The sequence below is a fragment of the Triplophysa dalaica genome, chromosome 4 (assembly GCF_015846415.1).
Source record: "Triplophysa dalaica isolate WHDGS20190420 chromosome 4, ASM1584641v1, whole genome shotgun sequence".
Taxonomy (NCBI): domain Eukaryota; kingdom Metazoa; phylum Chordata; class Actinopteri; order Cypriniformes; family Nemacheilidae; genus Triplophysa; species Triplophysa dalaica.
The window spans coordinates 17,173,250-17,195,248 of NC_079545.1; the positions used below are offsets into that span (position 1 = coordinate 17,173,250).

The 21,999-nt window shown below is 37.5% G+C and overlaps 2 protein-coding genes across 4 annotated transcripts; both read right to left on the minus strand.

Annotated features, from left to right (window-relative positions):
* Positions 1-62: 62 nt before the first annotated feature.
* LOC130419217 (cytochrome P450 1A1) lies at positions 63-8,976 on the minus strand. Of its 3 annotated transcripts, none has more exons than XM_056745770.1 (7): positions 8,948-8,976; positions 4,619-5,454; positions 3,623-3,740; positions 2,895-2,984; positions 1,403-1,526; positions 1,219-1,305; positions 63-1,069 (listed from the first exon to the last, which is right to left on the minus strand). In XM_056745770.1, the coding sequence occupies exons 2-7, from the start codon at positions 5,444-5,446 to the stop codon at positions 787-789; spliced, it is 1,530 nt and encodes a 509-aa protein (XP_056601748.1). In that variant the 5' UTR covers positions 5,447-5,454; positions 8,948-8,976; the 3' UTR covers positions 63-786. The 3 variants fall into 3 exon arrangements, with proteins under 3 accessions (XP_056601748.1, XP_056601749.1, XP_056601747.1); XM_056745771.1 differs by lacking the exon at positions 8,948-8,976 and adding an exon at positions 5,851-6,290; XM_056745769.1 differs by lacking the exon at positions 8,948-8,976 and adding an exon at positions 5,815-6,289.
* A 1,958-nt stretch (positions 8,977-10,934) lies between these two features.
* Positions 10,935-21,037, minus strand: tmc2b (transmembrane channel-like 2b). The gene is made up of 20 exons (XM_056746662.1): positions 20,905-21,037; positions 20,236-20,277; positions 19,722-20,136; positions 19,248-19,394; positions 16,902-16,992; positions 16,721-16,802; positions 16,527-16,633; positions 15,920-16,018; positions 15,690-15,832; positions 15,447-15,594; positions 14,810-15,004; positions 14,491-14,670; positions 13,735-13,896; positions 13,520-13,648; positions 12,962-13,029; positions 12,602-12,841; positions 12,401-12,526; positions 12,175-12,253; positions 11,462-11,582; positions 10,935-11,173 (listed from the first exon to the last, which is right to left on the minus strand). Exons 1-20 carry the CDS (start codon positions 20,945-20,947, stop codon positions 10,935-10,937), a joined length of 2,856 nt encoding a protein of 951 aa, XP_056602640.1. The 5' UTR covers positions 20,948-21,037.
* Between the last annotated feature and the right edge of the window lie 962 nt (positions 21,038-21,999).

Genomic DNA, 21,999 nt, shown 5'->3' on the forward strand with positions numbered 1-21,999 from the left:
ATATAATGTTTGTTCAGTTTATGTGAAGATTAGTTTGTATTCAAAAGCTCTGCGGATTCAGATTGAATTGTTATTCTAGGCAAATATCACTTTTTTATTATTCGTTCAAAACATTACTGGATTAAAAATGAAACACACAACAACTGTAAAGACAGGAGTTTTGCAATCTGTAACATTTGAACCAGTAAACTGAATTATGCAGTAAATCTTTAAATGTTCTTCATTCCATAACATTATATAATAATGAAGAATTATAAGCTTAGTTAAACTGTAGATTTGACAAAAAAACGATTTAAAAAGATTTAAAACGATTCTTAAAAGATTTAAAACCTATATTATCATCAAGATCTATACATTCTGTAAGATGTAAAATGCGTTGTTAATTAATGCAAAGTCATCAATACCATTCATTACATTTTTGGCTTATAAAACAACATATTAAACATAATTTTTATACACATCGTTCATCTAATTTTTATACACACAAAAAAATTAAAACATCATTTTTGTTTTAGGAGGCATTTTAGCTTTTTAAAAAAGGCTATAAAATTCACCTTGTGCCTTTCCAGTCCGTGTTTGAGCTACAGACCGAAGCCAAAATGCTTTCATGACCCTTATGCATTGGCACAAATATTGCGTAGACATGAAAAATATGCGCAACAGCAAATATTTTGGAAGCTAATAGCTAATGCTTATCCAGGGCTTACATTTCAAACATGATTCTGTCCATTTGATGTCTGTATAATAACAAATAACAGAGAAACAGAACACTGATATCGTATATATTTAGTTACGAGGTGTGATTTTTATACGGAAGTGTTTGGGTTTCATGCTGAGGGCAAATGTGGAGCTCAGGTCAAGCTCCTGCCCGGGAACGTTCTCTATATTAAGACGTTGGAGCAGAGTGGTTAAGAACACAAAAATCTCCAGACGGGCAAAATTGTCACCGAGGCAGCGTCGTATTCCCATACCGAATATCATTACTTTCTCTGTGAGTGTTTTATTTAAATTACCAGACTGGGAGAGGAAGCGTTCAGGGTGGAAGGACTCTGGATCACCCCACATCTCCCTTTTGATAAACACAGCATTCAGTAAATGACACCAACAAACAATGTATTCATGTTTTTACTACAATATATATGCAAACATTGCTATATAATAAAAAGAGCATTGGAGGAAATGATAAAGATTCTTGGGAGTAATCTTAAAAAAACTTACATGTCATGATTGACTTGATATTGGTTGATGAACACACATGTGTCTTTGGGGATGAAGTATCCATGAAATGTAATGTTTTCAGTTGTGCTACACATGGTAACACAGAGGGAACAAACTAATAATGGGTATTATGTATATTAATGTGGATATTATAGACTGAAAGAACTTAGAAAAACAGGCTTACCAGTGTGGTATAGTGAAAGGCATGTAAGATGAATGACGAAACACCTCATACATGAAAGCCTCAGTGTATGGCATGTTTGGTTTATCATTAAACTGTGGAAGCCTGTTCGTCCCAACCTGGTTATCTGAAAACACATGCAAGAATAATAAATAACCATAAAGAAGATGGATTATATCCTTAAGTGAGAGACTAATCTGTTCTGTCTGTACAAAATGTTTGAGCTACTCCTAAACTACTTGAAAAACAGAAAATTAAGAACAAATCCTATAAGAAAAAAAGGCACTACAGCTTTTAACTTTCGAGGATTTCTGGCATTAGAGACATCAGTTGTTTCTAGATCAATTCCAGAGAAGGTTTGGTGTCGCCAAATTAGTGTGATCTGTGCTCGAGGGAATAAGCCCACTTATGACCCACCAAAGATGAGCTCACTGTGCTGAAATGGGCACATCTTGTAAGTTACCATCCACCTGTCATGATACTGCCTCCTTTGCTCATGTTTTTGTAGTCTAGTGGTAGGATTATGACAGACCCACGTGTGTAGTGTAAAGAGAGACATGACATTGTTTGTTTTGACCAGTCATGCCTATCTCTGGTCTCGTCTTTGTCACCGCCCCCTTGTTTCCTCGTTTAGCTTCCCATCTGTGTCTCATTACCCACACCTGCCCATTGTTATATTCTTTGTTAGTTCCCGTATTTATCCGTGGTGTTTGCCGTCTCGACTGGTTAGTTTGTCAATTTTTCCTGGACCATGACTATACGTCATTGGTTTGTTTCCAGTCCTGCTATTTAAATACCTGTCAAGTCGAGATATCCTAGTCAGTGTTTTGTCAAGTGATTATTTTTGGTTAGTCTAGTCAGTGTGGTGTTCCTTGCCTTTACTGTCAATGTCTTGTTATTTTGCCTCCTCGTGGGTTTTTTTTTGTCTTTCATGACACCCACAGACACAAACACCCACATATACTTTGCATTGCAAAAAATTATACTACGTATCAGTTTTAGTTGCCTACTGCATAGGTTATCTAACAGAATACAAAATGATACAAAACATAAATGCAAATACCAAGCAGCTGTTTGTCAGTTCATGAAATACTTTCAGATGTCTGTGCTGATCAAAATCACGATTATAATCATTTGCACACATTGCAGTTACTTCTGAATAGATAATATTTCATTTAAACAAAAAAAAGTTCCTGTTTGTGGCAAATTCTTTAGCGTACAGAATAAAGTGAGGCTACATAAGGAGAAAGTTGTATGGCCATAAGCCTTAATAACTCTTGCACATCTCATAAGCACGACTTTCCAAATCATGGATCTGATTTTTATATTGTTTTTGGTTTCCTGTCTGTGTCTCTCATAACCAACCACAAACCACAGCTTATGGATTTCCAATTTCGAGAATGCAGTGGCATAGCTGAAGAAAATGATATGCGTAGATGATGTTTTGTTTGGAAGAAACAGAATATGTTTAATGGTCTAAATCTTGAATCTTTACCTATCTCTTGGAAGATTTTAGCTTGAATGTCTGGAAACTTGATCAGATATAAAATGCTCCACTGTAAACCTGTGATGATAGTGTCAAAACCTATGAGGAAAATAGACAACAGTTATGATCACAATCTTCATACTCTTATTCAGAAAATGACAGAGCATAACTTTTATAAATGATCGCCCAGCTTTATTTATAACAGAATGTGTATGTCCAGCTGGTAAATGAGCAAGTGGGCAACCAATTCAGCTAAATAAACAGTACTGTATTGATAAGCTTAAGAGAATGATTAGTTTGGGTTTCTCACAGGGGGTCTGTTAAACACTCTTTAATGAACCAGAACTACCAAGAGCCAGAAACAGGAATGACTAGCGTGAGCCAAGCACAAATGAAAAACATACATCTAAGGCAAATACTTAGAACTCAAATTCTGGTAGATCAGTCTGCAGCCTTTCCCTTGTGACAAAAGCACAGAACCAGGAAAAACATCTGGTTTTGGATGTAAATGCGTGTCTTTTACAAGCAAAACTATTAGTGTAACAACATCCCATGGAGGAAAACTGCAGCCCTGGAAGGGATTTTTTTATGTCTGGCAAACTGCAATTAATGAAATTAATGATTATGCTTCTAGACAAACGAAAATGTATCTGTTCTACATCCAGAGCACTCACTGTACTGTTTACGCAATGTTGTTTATACTCTCTTTTTCACTCTTTTGATTTGTGGTTTCTTACCGGCTCCAAAGATGTCGATGACACTGCGCACGATCTGTGAATTGCTGAGTGTAGCTTCGTCCTCCTCTCGGTCTTCACACATTGCAATTAAAGCATCTGTGATGTCCCGGATACAGTTCTGCACAAATTACATGTCAATACAATCACATTGACAGTGTAAAAAGCATGCTACTCTTCAAAAAAGATTATTCGATGCCATGCACAAAGTTAAACTGATGAAAGAGATGGTTCTTTAAAGAACCTTTGACTAAATGGTTCTTTGAGGAACCAATTTTTTTTTTGTGGAACCTTTTAACCACCTTTATTTTTAAGATCGATACCTATTGAAACCCTATACTCACTCTTATATCACATCTATATTCATATTGCTCTTGCGACGTAAGCATGTGTGCCGTCTGCGGAACTGTTTATACAGAATTCAGCTGTGCTTGCGAACATTTCAGTGAGTATAAACAAAATGCTAAGTGTGCCGGCGGTCTGAAGAAAGAATTTAAGTTTCACACAGTGCTCACGTTTACGGTTTTCTCTTTAAAATTATTCTATATAGCTACCAATGTGTGCAAAAATAGCAGAAGCGTCGACTATAAGTTATTAAATGATAATATGCATTAACTTAAAAATGTAAATAAATCTAACTAAGAAAATGTTATATTTAAAATTTTAATCAAAGTTTTTCTAGGAACCCTGTATGTGTTTCCATAGTTATTTAAATTTGTAAAGGATTCAACACGCAAGACATTACTGACTTTAAATAATACCCTTCAGTTCTTCAGATAAAGTGCAAACAGATGCTGAGAAAGTCACTGGAGCCGCAACCAGTTCGTCACAGATCTTAAACTTTCCTTTCTTTGTCTAATGATCAGAACTAATGAGAAGAGAAACATCGGAGCATCCTGACGCGAACAATATTTGGTTTCAATTTCATCTACATCCAAGATAAGTTTGTCTCTCCCTCTAACACAATGGCATATTAGGTTATTGCAGATATTGGTTTACCCTATCAAAGGTATTGAGATGTTCCTTGATGTTGCGTTCCATAAATGCATTCATCCTGCTTGTGAACTGAAACATCTTTCTCAAAGAGGGACTGGGCAGGTAACGAAAGATGGGAAATAAGTCCGCCAGATTCCCCCCAGCGAAGAGGCGTAGAACTTCCGTATTAATGTTGACAATGGTGAGGAACTCCGTATCGTTATAGTTGTATCGCTTCCCAAAACACAGAGCGCAAACCACATTTGCAACCGAGGTCACTAGCACTATTGAGGGATCGATCCCCTCATCTCCAGCCTCATTACCTTGTTCCTTAAGAGCCTCCACCATCTCCAAGGCCTCTGCACAGATACGTTCCTCTAAGAGACAAGAGGCACTCGAGTCTCGGGCTTCAGCTTGCGAGAAGGTCTTCAAAGCATTTCTGCAAATCTTTTTGTGAAGCACCCAAGTTTCACCATACTTCTCACTAAATGTCATGCTTTCGCCATTAGCGATCGCCGAGAAGGAGAAAAAATCAGGACGTCCAGCAAATGCCTCTCCTTGTCGCACCAAAGCCTCTTTGACCGTGGAATAGCCGCTCAAAACCACCACCACAAGAGAACCCATCTTCACCTGGAACACATCGCCATACTGAACCCTCAGGTTAGTTAGGGACAAATGGACCTGTTCCCCCATCTGGAGGAGGTTGCCAACTAGCGGCCAGGGTCTGGGACCTGGAGGCAAGGTGCCACGTGTTCTTCGCTGACCACGGAGAGCCAGAAGGAGCAGAGAGAAGACACATAGGAGCACAGTCACTCCAGAAGTAGACCAACAGAAGATCTCCTCAAGAAACATGACACGTGCTGCAAAATATATGAAGCTCGATGAGTTATATTTAGATATTAAAATAGCGTTTAAAAGCATTACATTTTAGGAAACTTATTGTGAAACATGTCAACATCGTTTTGTAATTGTTTAGGCTGCTCTGCAGTTCTAGCGTTAATGTCAGTTCGTGCACAGCCCACACATTGCATTTTAGCAGACGAATATTTACTCTCAGCGAAAATCGAGGGATTATGCTTGACAGACAGGCGCAGTACGGCTTTAAAGCGATTTAAAAAAAAAAGATATATACACATAGAAACCGAATTGCGAAAAAGGTCAAAGGTAGATCCGAAAATGAAAAGGTAAACATGCAGAGAAAAATAAAACCATGTACATACCTTTGTGACTATACGTGTTTGTTATCAAAAACTTACAACTTTAGGCAAGTCCAAGTCGCTGCGATAATTGGGTGTTCGTGTGTAATCTTCTGAATGCAGAAGCTACAGGCTGACTAGATGCGCTAAGCGCGAGAGGGTTGTAGTAGCGGTCAGATCTACTTGTAATCAGTTGCGTAGTCCTAGTAGGGGTCTCTGCAGGTCGGAGAAATAGGCGTCCCGAAAGGAAGGGGGCGTGCCGAAATATTTCTCCTTGGTCATAGGTGCTTTTTCTTGACTGCTGAGTTGACCAATCAGCGTTAACACATACTTCCTTTTTTTGGACAGGAAGAAGATCGCGATAATTTGTGTAATGCAAAGGTTTCAAACTTTTGAATTTGTGATCAATACAGCCCTTAAAACCTAGAAGAAGATTTAATTATGTTTTATGAGTATTTCACTCTTTTCCTGCATGTTTTAATTCAACTTACATATACTAAATCATAGTTGTACTTAAACTGTAGAAATGCCTTTGACAGTATGACATGTTGTTATTCTATTATGACAACAAGGAAAGCTAATCATTTTGAAGTTTTTAACTAAAACGCTAATGCAGTTGTAAGTGTTATTTTACGGACATTTGTTCCACCCTTTAAATGATATTTGTAATTCTCTTTTGACTGTGACACTTATCAGCTGTTCATTAAATATCAGTTATTTCTAAATAGTTAAAATTCAATTTGTACATCTCACGATCCTTCACATAATATGATATTAACACCTGCATTTCGTTTTCACTATAAATATATGCATGGGCGTAAATCTCATTTAACAGTAGGGGGGGACAAACTGTACCGGACAATACATGTAAAATTTCCCAAGAGCAATTTTTGAAGGGACACAAATAATACAGTCAAAATTGTACTAACTACGACACAAAGCGACAATATGCATTAGGTTCATAGGCTTATCATGAAGACTTGTAGTCATATTATAACTGAACTGTCACATACTGTAATACAAGTGAACAATAAAGCTTTTTTCCATTTATATATTTTTTGTCTCTGTTGTGAAGATAGAAAACAAATATGAAAACACACTACCCATGATACTACATGTTGACAATGAGTCACTTTTTAAACACGTATAAAATGTTATCTTGTTTTATACTGCAACATTGTCTGACAAAGTCACCGTACATCGACATTAATGAGTGGTTGTTATTTCCCCCTGTAGTACACTGCCTCCGCCAACAGACTTTGTTAATGTTAGTGTACCAAAACAAACAGTCAGTAACCGTGACAGAAGCTTAAATTCTGTGTTGTACTCGTTGATGAATCGCCCGAGTTTTAGTACACTGAATGTTTAGTTATTCCTCCGCACACATACTGCATAAACAGATGCTGAGAAAACGACCTTCTCCAACTGAATGAAAGCTGTGCAACTTTTGTGGACGTTAGATAAAGTGCCAACGTCACAGAATTGTAACCGGTTTGTTCGCGGCTGTGTGACACGGGACCTGAATGGCAGGATCGGTGGCTAATTGTGGCCGTTAATGTTCACATCATGCCAGGTCTCCAAAAATCAAACAATGCATGAGAAACGGCTTCGGCGTGTAAAGCCTGGCTCAGACTACAGGAGTTTTAAAATCCTGACAGATTTTAAATCTGGTTGCAGCTCACACATAAGGAGAATCTTATCAGATTCTCTTATGTAAAATCTTAAACCTGGCATTACATCTACATTTGAATCTCTTTTTCAAGCACTACAAAAATAGGTTTTCCCTTTGTAAACTTGCATTTATGAATGTGAAATGTCCAGAGAAGAAAACGTTGGGGGTAAAGTTGTGTTTATAAATAAGACCAAATGTAGCAAGTGCAAAAATAAAAATGAATTGATTAGATTTTTTTATTTCATAATTGCACATCAAAAGACATTTTTAAGACACCAAAATACAGGATAATATTAAGATTATCAAACCAATGGACCTCTCTTACGTCATCTCACCGGGAAACAAAAGTAAACAAAGCGACATCGTCGTTAATTTCACGTGATATATTTGTCCTATTATGAAAAAAGTGTATTTCCACGATAGATGAAGGAAATGCAGCGGCTATGCAACAGGTATTGAGTGTAACTGTACCCGTTTAACTTGTAATACGTTACTGTAGCAAAACTGTAGCAAGTTGTGTAACATTCAATCCTGGAATTCTGTGTCTTTGTCGCGCTCTGAATGATTCTGTCTGTCAGTCCAAAGCCGCTGAGACGTATTTTAAGCAGGTGATGCTATAATGCTTTTTTGCTAGGGCTGAAGTTATGACTGTGCTTTAGGCGAGCCGCTTAAGTTTAATGTTAATAAATAACGGAAGAAAACAATTGTCGCTGCCGGACTAAGATGAACGCCAATGTGTTTATAAGATAAAAACAAACACATAAACGCATGTTACATGTGCGCATATAGATAAATAACAATCTGTTGACCGAAACTACAAGCTGCACGTTAGCAGTTAATTTACGCGGTACATTTAAAACCGACGTGACTTCTCCCCAGCTCTTCTTCTTATCTGTGCGGTTGTGGTATATTTTTGAGGATACATTATAAAGACGATCCTCCATCTCCGCTGTACAGCTTACCCTTGCAGAAGCTTTTCCTCCGTCACTTGTCGATGTGTCTCTCATTGACTGTAGCGAAAATACCAGCGTCATCAGCCCGATTTAAAATCCTAAATATCAAACATGTTTGATATTATCGGGGCGGCTAAGATTTCTCTCGGAGCAGATCGGGAGTTCTAAGATTAGATCTGTGAACGCCTCACATTACGTGATAATCTGGGCCGATTCTCGGGCCCGATCGAGTTTCTAGGCCCGATTTTTTCAAAGATTCTCGGGAGGGGAAATCGGGGTAAAATCTGGCCGAGAATCCTATAGTCTGAGCCAGGCTTAAGTTGCAGTGTGTGACGTCCTATGTAACAAGCTAACGTTAACTAGCTAACGTTTACTAGCTAAGTAACGTTTTAATCTCTAACATAATAGCAGATTCATGGAAAAATACATCCGTAATCAGCATTTTTTTGAGACAACTAATTTATTAATGAATCAGCATCAACTATATTAAAGAGAATCACTTCATTTAAAGTGAATAAAATAGTCTTCTTACTGGAGTTGAACAACCACTGATGAACTGAAGCGCACACCTGACTGGAATGTGTTGCGCAAAGCGCAGGTGAGATCAACGGGGAGAGCAGGCAGTGGACCAAACCACTGTGAGAGGCAGGGGAGGGGGAACTCAATAGTTTTTAAACGCATTGTTTGTGTTTGTAATTTATTCTAATTACACAATTAGTTTAGGTAAACAAAATATATAATTACGAGAATAGAGAATACGAGTCTAATTGATCGAGGGGGGGACAACCCTCGGATAGAGGGGGACATGTCCCCTCCGTACCCCCCGGGATTTACGCCCATGAGAGAGACATCCGCACATAATTGCCCCAATAAAACGTGATGACGGATTTCGGAAGTGCGTGTTAAACGGCCACCTCTACGATATATTTTTGACCCCGGAAGTATATCGCTAGTGACACTTAGGGGTAGTTCACCACATCCCCGTGTACACACCGTACATTAACCTTGCGGCCTGTATTCAATGCCATGCATTGAATCAGGCTTTGATGAATGGAGGATCGGTTACATTCTGAATCCACAAAAGCCTGATTTGTACCCCCCTTATTACTCACAGGTATTTGGAAGGCCAGCCTGATCAAGAGCAGCTTGTGAGGTGTCGGGGATCTGGATGATTGTACCGATCTCCATAACCTCCGGGTCCCCACACCGCCAACAAGCCGGCCCAGACCTCCCCGCCACCCTAGTGGCAGAAAGCAGGCCAAGAGATTGGTGAGGAAAGGGAGGAGGTACGGGAATGGTAGTGGCAGCGTTTTTATAGAGGACCGCGCCTCTAGGCGAATGGGGAATGCATTTTCATTTTAATATTGCTACTTAAACAGCGTTAAAATATCTATTTAAATTACATATCGAATTGATAGGAACTTACCAATTTAAATTGTATTATTGAATTTTCATTTTGCACCCAATATTGCACGTTGTTTTAAATGTATATTTAAATACATAAATGTATTGTCATTTTACATACTGCAAAAAAAATTTAGATTTTGAAATTTGCTACCAATATGCTTCCATATAAAAAACATGTGCTTATTTTATCATTACAAAGATATGACAATATCAAAACTACATTTAGGCAAAGAATTCGAAAACTATAAGAAAGGCTAATGATGAATAAGAAAATAAGAAAAAATATAATTAAAAACAGTTAAATTAATAAAATTAGTTTACATTGGCAAAGCAGACAGAATAACAATATGTGTGAGAGAGAGACTTCTATTTTTAAACATATCTTAAGGAAAAAAAAAATATAAAATACAAACTCTTAAAACTGTTTATTTTGTTGACTTATTTTATTTTTTTGTATATCATTCATAAGACATGGGGGCAGTTGCCGGTTCGATCCTCAGTACCAGCTGCAGGGATTGTAGGTGGGGAGAGAGAATGACTGCGCTGCAGCAATGGTTGATCTCTGCTATGTGTGTGTTCTTGGATGGTTTCAATGCAGAGCACAAATTCTGAGTATGGAACACCATACTTGGCCTCAAATCACATCACTCACTCACTCTTAATATTCCGAAAGTGAGAAACAGTTTGATAGAATAAAAAGTGAGTGTAGGCTATTAAAGGACTAAGCACCAAAAATATGTACATCCATTAACATTTGATTACAGACCACAAAAATACATTTACACAAAATATTTACAGTTAAAGCCTCTTAGCATGGATTTGGTTTCCTATGGTACCTATTTAAATTATATTATTTTCATTTTGCACCTAATTTAGCCCATTTGTTGTTTTAAATGTATATTTAAATAAATACATACATGTATTGTCATTTTACATACTGCAAAATCATTTTTCATATTGAATTTCAAATTGAAATTTGCTACCAATATGCTTCCATATAAAGAACCGATACAAAAAAATGTGTGCTTAATTTATCACTACAAAATGAATGATGACGTCATGAAGGATGAATATGATACATTTATTACGTGTCCATATAATTTCTACAAGCACTATCTTCGTGGTGGTGGCCCACCTCTCCCTCTTCCCACTCCCTGTCCCGGTGCGGGTCCATGAACATTACCTGGAAGAGGTCCAGGGGCCCTGGGACCAGGCGGCCGAGTCACAGGTGCCCGCGGATTTGCTGCAGCCAAAGAAACTTCCTTCTGAACATGGACACCTTTCCCACTGGCCGCAGTACCTGGTTTGCCTGTCACTTTTGGTGACTTGGTGGGGGGATCAACAGATTTTTCTGCAATACAAATGGTGACATAGAATTATAAATGTCTTTATAAATATGAAATAGTTCATTATATGATCTCTTATAAGTAAATTAGGATACAAGTGTCTGCTTATTGTATAAATGTAAATGTAAGTTCCACACAAAGTTTGAAGATCAGTTATGGGCCACAAGAACTTGTAGGGGCCCTTTGCAAAATAGCCTACCACTAGTTAATATGGTAAAATCACCAGTAGGGGAAGCTGTTACATCAATCATACTTAAGTAACACGAAAACTGGAAATGCCATAGATCACTGACCAGTCTCCTCAGCAGGTGGAGGGGGAATGAGAGACTTGTTAGGCATAAGATCCTCCAGGTCTTTCATCACCTGGTTTGTGCTGTCCTTGTTGTTCCTCTTGTTCTTCTCCTCATCTCTTTGCTAAATGATAAATCAGGAAAATAGAATGCTGTTGATTTCAAAACACTTTATCATGGTTAACAGAGTATTAGAGATGGGTAAAAGAAATCAAATGAATTCTTAACTAAACTAATGTGCACGCTCAGAGGATGTGCATATTATCTGTATTTGGTGCTCGTCCTGAAGATTTAGCCATTTTTGCTTTTCTTAAAGCGAGAGGATTATGGCAAGAGGTCAAGGTAAATTTTAAATGCGGATGGGTGTTTGTTTTGAATTTATAGTTTATTAAAGTCTTGTTTAAACCCTTACGTCCCTGGCTGCACTTGGGTCCTCTGTCCGTGTCCTCACCACCCTCGTTTGTGATGTTTATGAAATAATGGAGTAAAATATGATGTACTGTAATGTAGTGAAGTATTTTTTCCAAGTACTTTCCACCTCATGTGTATTTTAGTAAAATGGCTACATTGGAGGGTTTTATTAACCAGAATTTATATTTAAATATGAATTCTGTGTCTGCAAATCTAGCATTTTTAAATATTCTAAATATTGATAACTAATCGAAATTGTAATCGAATTAAATCTTCAAAATGACCTACAAAGAAGGTATACAAACCATTTGCATTTTCCGCTTTAAGTCCATGTTTGCATTCTGATATGCTTTGGACACCGCGTTCAGGTAATAAATAGCCAACCTGTCAGAAGTAAACTGATTATTTTGCAAAAGAATCAAATATTCATAAAAGAATTTCAAAGACGATCATGATGAGATGATCCCTTTAATGTAACACGACACAAAGATTTATACATTAGAAAACATTCAGGTTCATTAAGCTACTTACACCATAAGCAAGACAGCAGGTATGATGAGGCCTGGATTGGACGCATAGCCGAAGATGTCTGCCATAAACGAGGGCAAGTCCTTCTCTATAGTCTCCATAATGACTTCGTACATCATATTCTTACCACTGTGATGAAACACAGGAACTACTTAATACTTTGCAGTTCATCCCATATGTACATTGTGCATGTTTCAATGTTACCTAAATGGTCCACAGTCAAAGGACGGAGGCAGAGTCATAATGGAGTAAACCACAGGCATGAGACTGAGAAAAAGGACGAGGAGAAGAAGCCCCATGTAGAAGTTATTTGATCGCGAGGCTTTGAACACCCTTTCATGGGGAACATTACATGCCATCACTGCCCAGCACTGGTAGTACATGGAGCTCAGCAAACGCAATACATTGATGCCCACCAGCCCAGGGGCGTAAAACGCTCCCATCCTGAAACACACATATTACTTTGCGAGAGGAACTGTACTGAAATAAACCAAAATATATTTAAAATAACCAGCTGGTTAACTGATAACCAAGATGTTCTTCTAACTGAAGTGATGTTCTTACCAAATCATTCCCTGGTTGAAAATGAGCCCGAGTACATTACCACTGATGTCGAATTCCCCGTAAGACGGCTGCCGAAACACAAACACACACACATGCATATATGGATGAATATCTATTTGCACTTGACACAACAGTAAGATATGTCACAGTAAAGAGATACTTCTCACAGTCTCTCGCTCTCTGTAATTAAGTGCCCTGTATAGTGTTGTGTGTCTATCTGTGACTGTGGTTCTAAAGCAGTCCTATCACCTGTCCTGCCACGTCTCACGGTGTTCGGTTGACCTCGGATGAGTGAGTAGTATGTTACCTATATCAGGTGACAGGAAAATGAGGGCGACAGGGCACAGCAGTATAGAGCACATACATTTCTTAGCACAGAAAACTTCGCGCAGAAGCCATATTATAGGCCCCTATACTATCTACTCTGTTCTAGCAGTTCTAGCATTGGTAAACCAAAATGTTTTGTGACCAGCCTAGGTCCTGCTGTGTTACGGGCTAGATTAGGAAGTTCTCTAATGTAAGTAACAAAAGAACCAGCAGGTTGTAACAATAACTCACAAAGCCAGCTTCCAGGTCCCAGCACCAGCAATAGTTGAGGAATCGCACAATCACGGCACGTAAAAAGTCCCCTATCAGAATGGTGAGGTACGTCACCTGAATGTCTGATACGGTAAGCTTCACAAACTCCTATGAAATAAACATTGGAATTAATAAACAAACAAACAAAAAATGAACACTGTTTTGATTGTGATTGAAATGATGAGCGTGCTTACAATGCCCACTTCGGTCTCCCAGCAGGGTCCTCTTATGACATCAGCAGGTGATATGTTTGGAGGAGGAATATTTTCTGTAACATTGTACTGCAAGGTGTAGTTGGCATAATATTCTTTAAGAGCCCAGATGGTTTCATTTTTTATTTCTTTTTCCTTTTCAAGCTGGAACAATAACAGTAACAAAATGCATTTAAGAATTTTTACAAAGTATGTGTTTAGTAGCTACTGTTAGGGCTCATCAATAAAGTGACAGTATTATTTCCTTGTGGGCATGAACAAAGTATTTAAATCAAAACACATGTTTATGATGTTGTTGTCTATCAAGATAATCTTTGCAAATTAGCAACATATATCATTTTTGAAGCCGGAATTCAATCAGCAGAAGTACAAAGCCAACGTGAGGCCATAAACAGGTGTGTTCTTAGTAATTACTCTGTGAATGCATCCCCATCCACATTTTTTGAGATCTGTGCCCATGTTGCATTATTTGTGAGATTTGTAAGTGTGATGACATCTAACGTTCCTGCCAAAGGATATAGTCTCTTTAAGCATCTTGACACGTTAACCACAGATCTAATTTCAGGCATTTTACCAAAAACCCATTAAAAAACCCACAGATTTTCGAGCAATGGAACTGAAAGTCCTTCTGGGGTTTGTATTCAAAAATACGTCTTACTGTATCGGCAGTACTCTATAGGAACTGAGGGTAAAATTTATGTAAAGCATTTATTTTTTGGGTCTGTGGTTCAGTCATACCTTGGCATTGACCTCATCAAACAGGGCGAACAGGAAAGTATAGAGGTTGCCCAGAAAGAGGGCAAAGATTCTGCCTAACTGCCACTTGAGCGCGATTCGAGGGTGATAGTCTTCGAGCTCCGCTATAACCTCAAACAACGGTGGACACACCAAGCCCAACAGTGACATCACAATTTCCACCTGACCGAGTGAGAAAATAAGTTCAGTTGACGAAATTACCATTTTAACCATCTTGATCAAATTTTAAAATGAAATTCACTTAAAATTCTGGGCATGCCATTAAAGATAAAATCATATTTAAATCAATAAAAATGGGTACCTCATTTTTTTGAAGCCATGTCAATTCATTCCTGTCCTTTTTAGCAAACTCTTGAGATCTTTTGACCACAGTGTAGATCAGATAGCCACTCCCACCCAAGCAACACAGTATGAGAACGTTGGCTAGAACACGTAGAAACCTGCGGAGGTGAATGTTCTCATCTTTTAGGTTTTCCTGCTCATCCACTATAGATTCCTAAAGGAATAAAACAACAACATCCCTAGTCTAGAGAGCATTCTTAACTTTCAGACCTTATAAATCACTAGAAATGTGTATATAGCCATAATGAATCATCTTGATCAAGTCTTTTAATTTGATCAGTTGGGTTGAATAGAACAGTGGGTCTCAAACTGTTTCGTTGTAAGGCCCCCTTGGGTGTATCGCTTTGCGGTCCCCCAAATAAAGACTTAATCTTAATCTCAGAATTTTAATTGAACCAAAAACATATTCGGTAAAAGAATGCTGGAACATCAATTATTTTGGTTGGTGGTCTTATTTTGTGGTCTGATTTTGATTGCATGAAGTATCTGATACATTTCTATATTTGATAAAATGCCAAAAAACCCGTTGCCCCCCTAGATCCATCTCTTGCGGTCCCCAGTTTGAGAACCACTGGTAAAAATGCACAATTACTAACCTTGAAGCTTGTGGTGGTGGAGGCAAACTTGTTGTCGGCAGTCTCTGGGTTTCCTATCAGGTAATCCCAGCTGGTAAAAAGCTTCCAGGAAAAGGTAAAAGTACCTTCTTCTGCTCCATCTCCTCCTTCATTTGCATTTCTTGCCATTCTTAATGATGAAGAAAAGAAATCCACACCAACAACCAACAGTATATTATCACTACATTGTGAATGTCCAAGAACAAACAACTTTCGTAGACTCACGTTCTAATAACCACCATCAGACTGTAGCCGAAAATCCCCACGCCAACCAAAAGATATGACAAGGGTAACCGGAACTGTAGCAATCCAATGGTTCGTTGATGATTGTAGTAACCATAAAACATGATGGAGTACTTGCAATAACCCTGTAAAAATGTTAAAAGTGCAATAAATATGAATAAATTAATTTACTAATCATAATATTTTAAACCAAAAGATATAAAAGTCCTTACTGCAAACTCAAATAGGACAGAGAAGTCCATGGCAGTGGCCTGTTCCTCTCTGGGGACTGTTTTTCTGGGAAGTGAGCCATACGGCATGCCCATCAGAACCTCCAGAGAGAGAAAATACAGATCAGAAATCATAGGTTCAATATTTATAGAACAACTAGTGATAAATAAATGTAAAACATGAATGAATAACTTTGAATAGAAGTGTCAATTGCATAAATGTAAATGTTTTACATTTTGGTTTACCCTCACCCAATGAAACTACACATACCACAGATTAAAGGGATAGTTCACCAAAAACTGTTGTCATAATTTTCCCTTGACTCATGTTGTTCAAACCCTTGATTAACAAACTTTTGTTTATTTTTCTACATTAAACCAATTTGCCTTTAGGACAAATGGAAAATATGCGATAATGAGTGATGCAAGTTTTAACTTTTTGAAGCTTCAGAAAATAATCACCATTATTATAAAAAACAAAACAACAAAAGAGCAAAAGAGGGTTGACACAAGGGTGAGTAAATAATGACAAAATGTTGTTTTTGTTGTTTTGGGTGAATTTATGGTTTTATAGTTTATAAACATAAAAGTCATTCGCATGACATCTCACCTCTGGAATAACAACAAGCCCAAACACGAAGCCAAAGAGAATAAGATTAAGTCCATACATCCACCGAAGGAAAATAAAATAGGAGGCAACAGATGACCCAAAGTGACCTATAAAAAAGGAAATCGATTAGAGGACTGCAGAATTGGAATTGAAATAAATAAATAAACAGATCATTTAGGTAGTGATGAACATACTTTCCACTTCTTTAATGCGACTTTCCCAAGGAATGCAGGCTGTCTTAAAGTTGTCAAAGTCTCTGTTAAACTTGATTAATTTCTGAGAAACATGAAATAAACCCAGATAAAGTTAAAATACAGGCCAAAATTTATAAATCGTCAAAAGGTTTAACTTCACTTGAAACATGGGTAGCTGTACCTTGGTCATCATGACTTTAAATGCATAGAGTCTCCTTCCTTTTCCTTTACCTAAGGCTCCTTCGAATTTTTCCACAAACCCTTGGGCTTCTCTAAAGGATAACACAAACAGAGGTCAGTTTAAACATACGTAAAACTTTAATTAAAAAAGAGTAATTCAGAGTGGCTCTACATTTCCACGTGTGCGACACAGTTTCCAAACAAATGAATAAGCATTCAGTTTCCGTGTCAGATGTCAATGGCTGTACACATACTTTGTGCTATTTGACGGCTCTGTGCATTAACCACAATAAGCAGGATGACCGCTCAGTATTGTGCAATAATATTCTGACACGACACCAGGGAAAATATCCTCTTTCACTTACAACCTTCACACACTGCAACCTGAAACTTAAGGCAATTAATTAATTCAACAATGCATAATGAATGTGAAAGCCACAAGATGTATGAATTCATTTCCTACTGAGTAAATGTGAGACCTACTGTATTAGAAAACAAACATGCACATTTCGCTATGTTGTAAAAGGAGTAGTAGAATGGTATCATAATCCAAGTACTAGGCATAAAAAAAGTAAAAGTATTTTGCAATTTGATCAAATCAAAGTCAATATCAAGTTAAGAAATTCTGATTCTGCATCATTTGCTATTACAGTCATACAGATCTACTTCATTTGTGAAAAAAAATGCTTAAGGTCTTGATAAAACTGAATTTTTTGACCAACAACAAGTGTGTGTTCATTCACTAGAGCATCCATATTATTTCTTATTTTTCATCATTTACTCACTCTCATGTCATTCTTAACCTGTATGACTTTGTTTTGACGAATGTTGGCAACCAAACAACATTGGGTCTATTCATTTCCATCTTATGAACACTAAACCAGTGAGACATTTCTTCTTTGGTATTCCACAGAAGAGTCATAAAGGCCTACAGGTTTTTTGGGTAAACTGTCCCTTTAAGCATTGCACTTCATGTCTTTAGATTGTTTTCATAGCTATGCACTCTTTAAGTAGACCATGTGACCATGATACTTATACGTGACCTTCAAATACAACTTTAATCTAACATGCATGCCAAGACCACCCACAAACAGAAACATCAGAATGCATCAAACTAGGTAAAGCTCATGAAAAAAATAAGCATCTTCTGCCAGAGGTGATGCAGGTAACACTTCCCTATAAGCTCTGCCAAGTGAGAGCCCTCTTTGTCTGGGGCACAGTTTAATTCCCTTCAAATCTCAGTGCCCAGGCTACTGTTGCTTTCCTGGGCAGCGTGTTTGTTTCTACTAACCTTTAAGGGCACATGTCCAAACTCTTAATTGTCACCCACACTGGTGAATTCCACCGGGCGATCTGAGGTAAAGGTTCAGGTGGGGGCCAGCAGGTAATGAATGCATTGGCATAGACTCAACGTCAAGTGCTTTATCTCAACATACAATTTAGTGGCTTTTAGATGATGGTGATTCCTTAAAGCTTAATTGTACTGTTATTTGTATACCATTTAAAAAAATACACTTTTGTTATAAAAGTAATTTTATAAAAGACATCTGCAAGGCTTTCTTTGGCAGAACACAAAATAAAATATTTTGAAGAATGTTGGTAGCCAAACAACATTAGTACCCATTCACTTCCATTGTATGGACACAAAACCACTGAGACATTTCTCAAAATATCTTCTTTTGTGCTCCACTGAACAAAGCATATACAGGTTTTAAATTATATTAGTGAGTAAATGATGGCAGGATTTTAGTTTGGGGTAAATAATCCCTTTAAGCAGCGACCCTTAGCTGGCAAACAAACAAATGCTTCCTTCAAAAATAAATATTTTCTTACAAACACCCACATAAAAGTGATTGTTCACCAAAAAACGAAAATATTGTCATCATTTACTCACCCTCTTGTCATTTCAAACCTTTATAAACTTTCTTCCGCAGAACACTGAAAATATTTTGAAGAATGCTGTTAACCGAACAGTGACGGCACCCATTCACTTTCCTTGGTTTTGTGTCCCTACTATAGAACTGAATGGGTGCCAGCACTGTTCGGTTACCAACTTTCTTCCACATATAGTCATTAAGGTTTGAAATGGCAATAGGGTGAATAAATGATGACAATTGGGTGAACAATCCCTTTAAGCAGCAATACAGAGTTAATAATACAGAGCACCTTTAAAACTCAGCTTAAAGTGCAATAAGAAATAAAAAGATTTAAGATACAAGCAGCACAGCAACTAATAGGTTTTAATTAAGTAAGTTAACAAGAAACTCATGCTGAAAACATGAACTTCAATTGAGGTAATGGTTACCAACACAACAGCCAATAGCAAGGGGTGGGAAATCCATTTTACTTCAGGCACTTGAGTCTTCTCTTCATGCGCCAGGGTTTGTTTCGAAGAGTTGCTATCACCTTTTTCTTCTCCTCCACCTCCTCTTTCAGCTGTGCCATCTCTCCTTCAGACAGGGACTCGTCTTCTGAACCGCTGGCCGAGGACGAACTGGTGAAGAACAAAGCCATCAGAGAGCCTAGAGTGATCAGTCCATAAAGTCCAGTTTAACAGACTATTCCACAAGGACATTGACGTTTTGATGCATAAAGTGAATTGGAGTGTGCAGGATGACGGTGAAAAGCACTTCCAGATGAACAGTTGGAAGGCAAAGCCAAAATAAACAGATAAATAAAATGTTTTGACTGGTCACTGAAGCAACCCATGGCTATGAAGTTGAGAATTAATCAAATACATGGTGAATACATTTTATATTTATTACAAATAGATATATTACTTGATGCTTTAAGAGGAGAGGGAATAAATGAGCTACTGCACCTGCTAAATTTGCCTTTGATTTTTTTCTTGTCCTTCTCGTCGTGTTTATCTTTCCCTCCTTTGCCCACTGCTTTGCCATTTCCCTTCTTTTCCTTGCTATTCTCTTCCTCTTTTTCCTTCTTCCTCATTCCTTTTCTCCCTCCTTTTCTTCTGTTTCCTTTTTCCTCCTCGCTCTCTTCCTCAGAGTCATCGTTCTTGGCAGCTTTCTTCCTCGCAGCCGGTCCTCTCTTTCTTCTTCCCTTCTGCTCTTCTTCACTCTCTTCTTCACTGTCTTGCTTCTTCTTTCTGCTTTTCCTCTTCCGTGGGGCTTCCTCTTCTTCTTCGCTCTCTTCCACGCTGTCCACCGGCTTGGCTTTCTTTCCCCGTGCTGCAGGCTTTGGTTTATTTCTGCCTCTAGCTCTTCTCTTTGTATCCACTAGAAAGATGGAAAATTTACATTACAGTATATTTTAAAGCAAATCTTCTTTATAGAAACAAATCAACTCATATTTGAACATTCTTTTCAAAGACTTACCGTCACTTCCGCTGTCATACTCGCCATCAAAATCCATCCCAACTATAAGACACACACATACATTAAGCCAGTAACTCTATACATCTTTTTTTAGTATTTTATGGTACATATGATATATATTTTACAAACTTGCTTAAAATATGTAATAAAATACATTGGCATCAAACGGCCATTAATCAAAGAATGATTCAGCATTCACTGCAAAAACAGTCAGATAACACATTATCAACAGAATTAAAATCATTACAATACATTAATTCTAATGATGTAGCCAAATCGTAGACAAATGTAGCCCGGTATGTGAAAACCAGGCTAAAGTCTCAAATACTAATTATGAGATAATAAGCACCAAAGTTTGATTTTAACCATTAATTTCACCATGATTTCAATCTTTGACCTGGCCTTAGTCATTTAAATATAAAAATATCTATATATATAACATAAAACAAAAAATGATGCTCTTTACATTACGTACCCTTATTTTATGTACAAAACAGTAAATATAAAAAATGGGTTTGAGCTGGGTTTTCACATACAGGATCAATTTTTTTTCTTCAAATGAAGCCTGATGGATACAATGACCAAACAGTTCACTGATCTACTAAACAATCATGACAAGAAACTGAATCAAGATGCATCACAAAGATTGTCAAATTCAGATCTACTTACCATCATCCATGGTTATCACAATATCATTTCTTTTGCGTGGCATTGTGTTGGTTTGTGTTGTCCTGTTATTCTACTCAACTTCTGAGGCATCTACAGCAGATGACACACCTGACAGTCAGATAGGTCACTGTGAACAGGTGCTCCACTCCTAAAAGGCATCAAATGTCTCCTTTGTCACATTGAACAGTAGTCAAGATCTCAAGCCATCTTGCCAGACCAGGAAACAAAGCTGCACTAAATAGTGGAAAGATTAAAATAGTAAGGCAACAACCAAGATGCTTATGATGTATTTTTCTATATTTTTTATAGTTAATGCATGCTCATACAAAACTTTTCATCTTCCTTGATAGCATTACACACAGGATTAAAGCTCTACATGTTAATTGCAAAATTGTAAAACTATGTTAGTAAAATTAGAAAATAGAAATTTCTTTCTTTGACAAAAATCTATTAGGCTAATGAACATGCCGCCTCCTGTTTGTAAATGATAAGGTACAGTATAATGTTGACAGAAAGTTAGAGCACGTCCCAGGAAACTAACCCTGCATGTTGAGACACAGCATCCGAAAGCCATTAATTGCTTCAAGTTAATTATCTACAAGAGGTCTACTACTATAATTACATTCATACAGATCAGATGTCCACTTTATAAAAAACACATCTCTCTGTGGTAGCAGGTAAAGATGTTGTGAAAGCCCCTTCAACATTTTGTTTAACTCTTAAAATGCAAGTTAATTTATACAGTTAGGTTAAATACTAAAGTCAATGCTATCATTATGTTGATGTTTAAAGTAAACCTGTAGGCCTTCCTTCCTTCGGTAAGCAAATTAAAAAGATCATTAGCTGTAATTGTCTCCAAACAAACAAATAAAAAAAATCTCAAATGACTCCTATTAATATTTAATGAAGATTGCTGGTGAATTATGGATGGCCATCTGCAATGTTAATGAAACAAGCCAGTTCTCTAATAAATAATCGTCAAGATTTTGCGTAACTGTTATGTGGACATCATAAGGCTGTATAACTGCAAAACCTCTGATCTAATTTATGGAGATGTTTTTATAAACCCTCTAGAATCCTTTTATAATCCTGTAG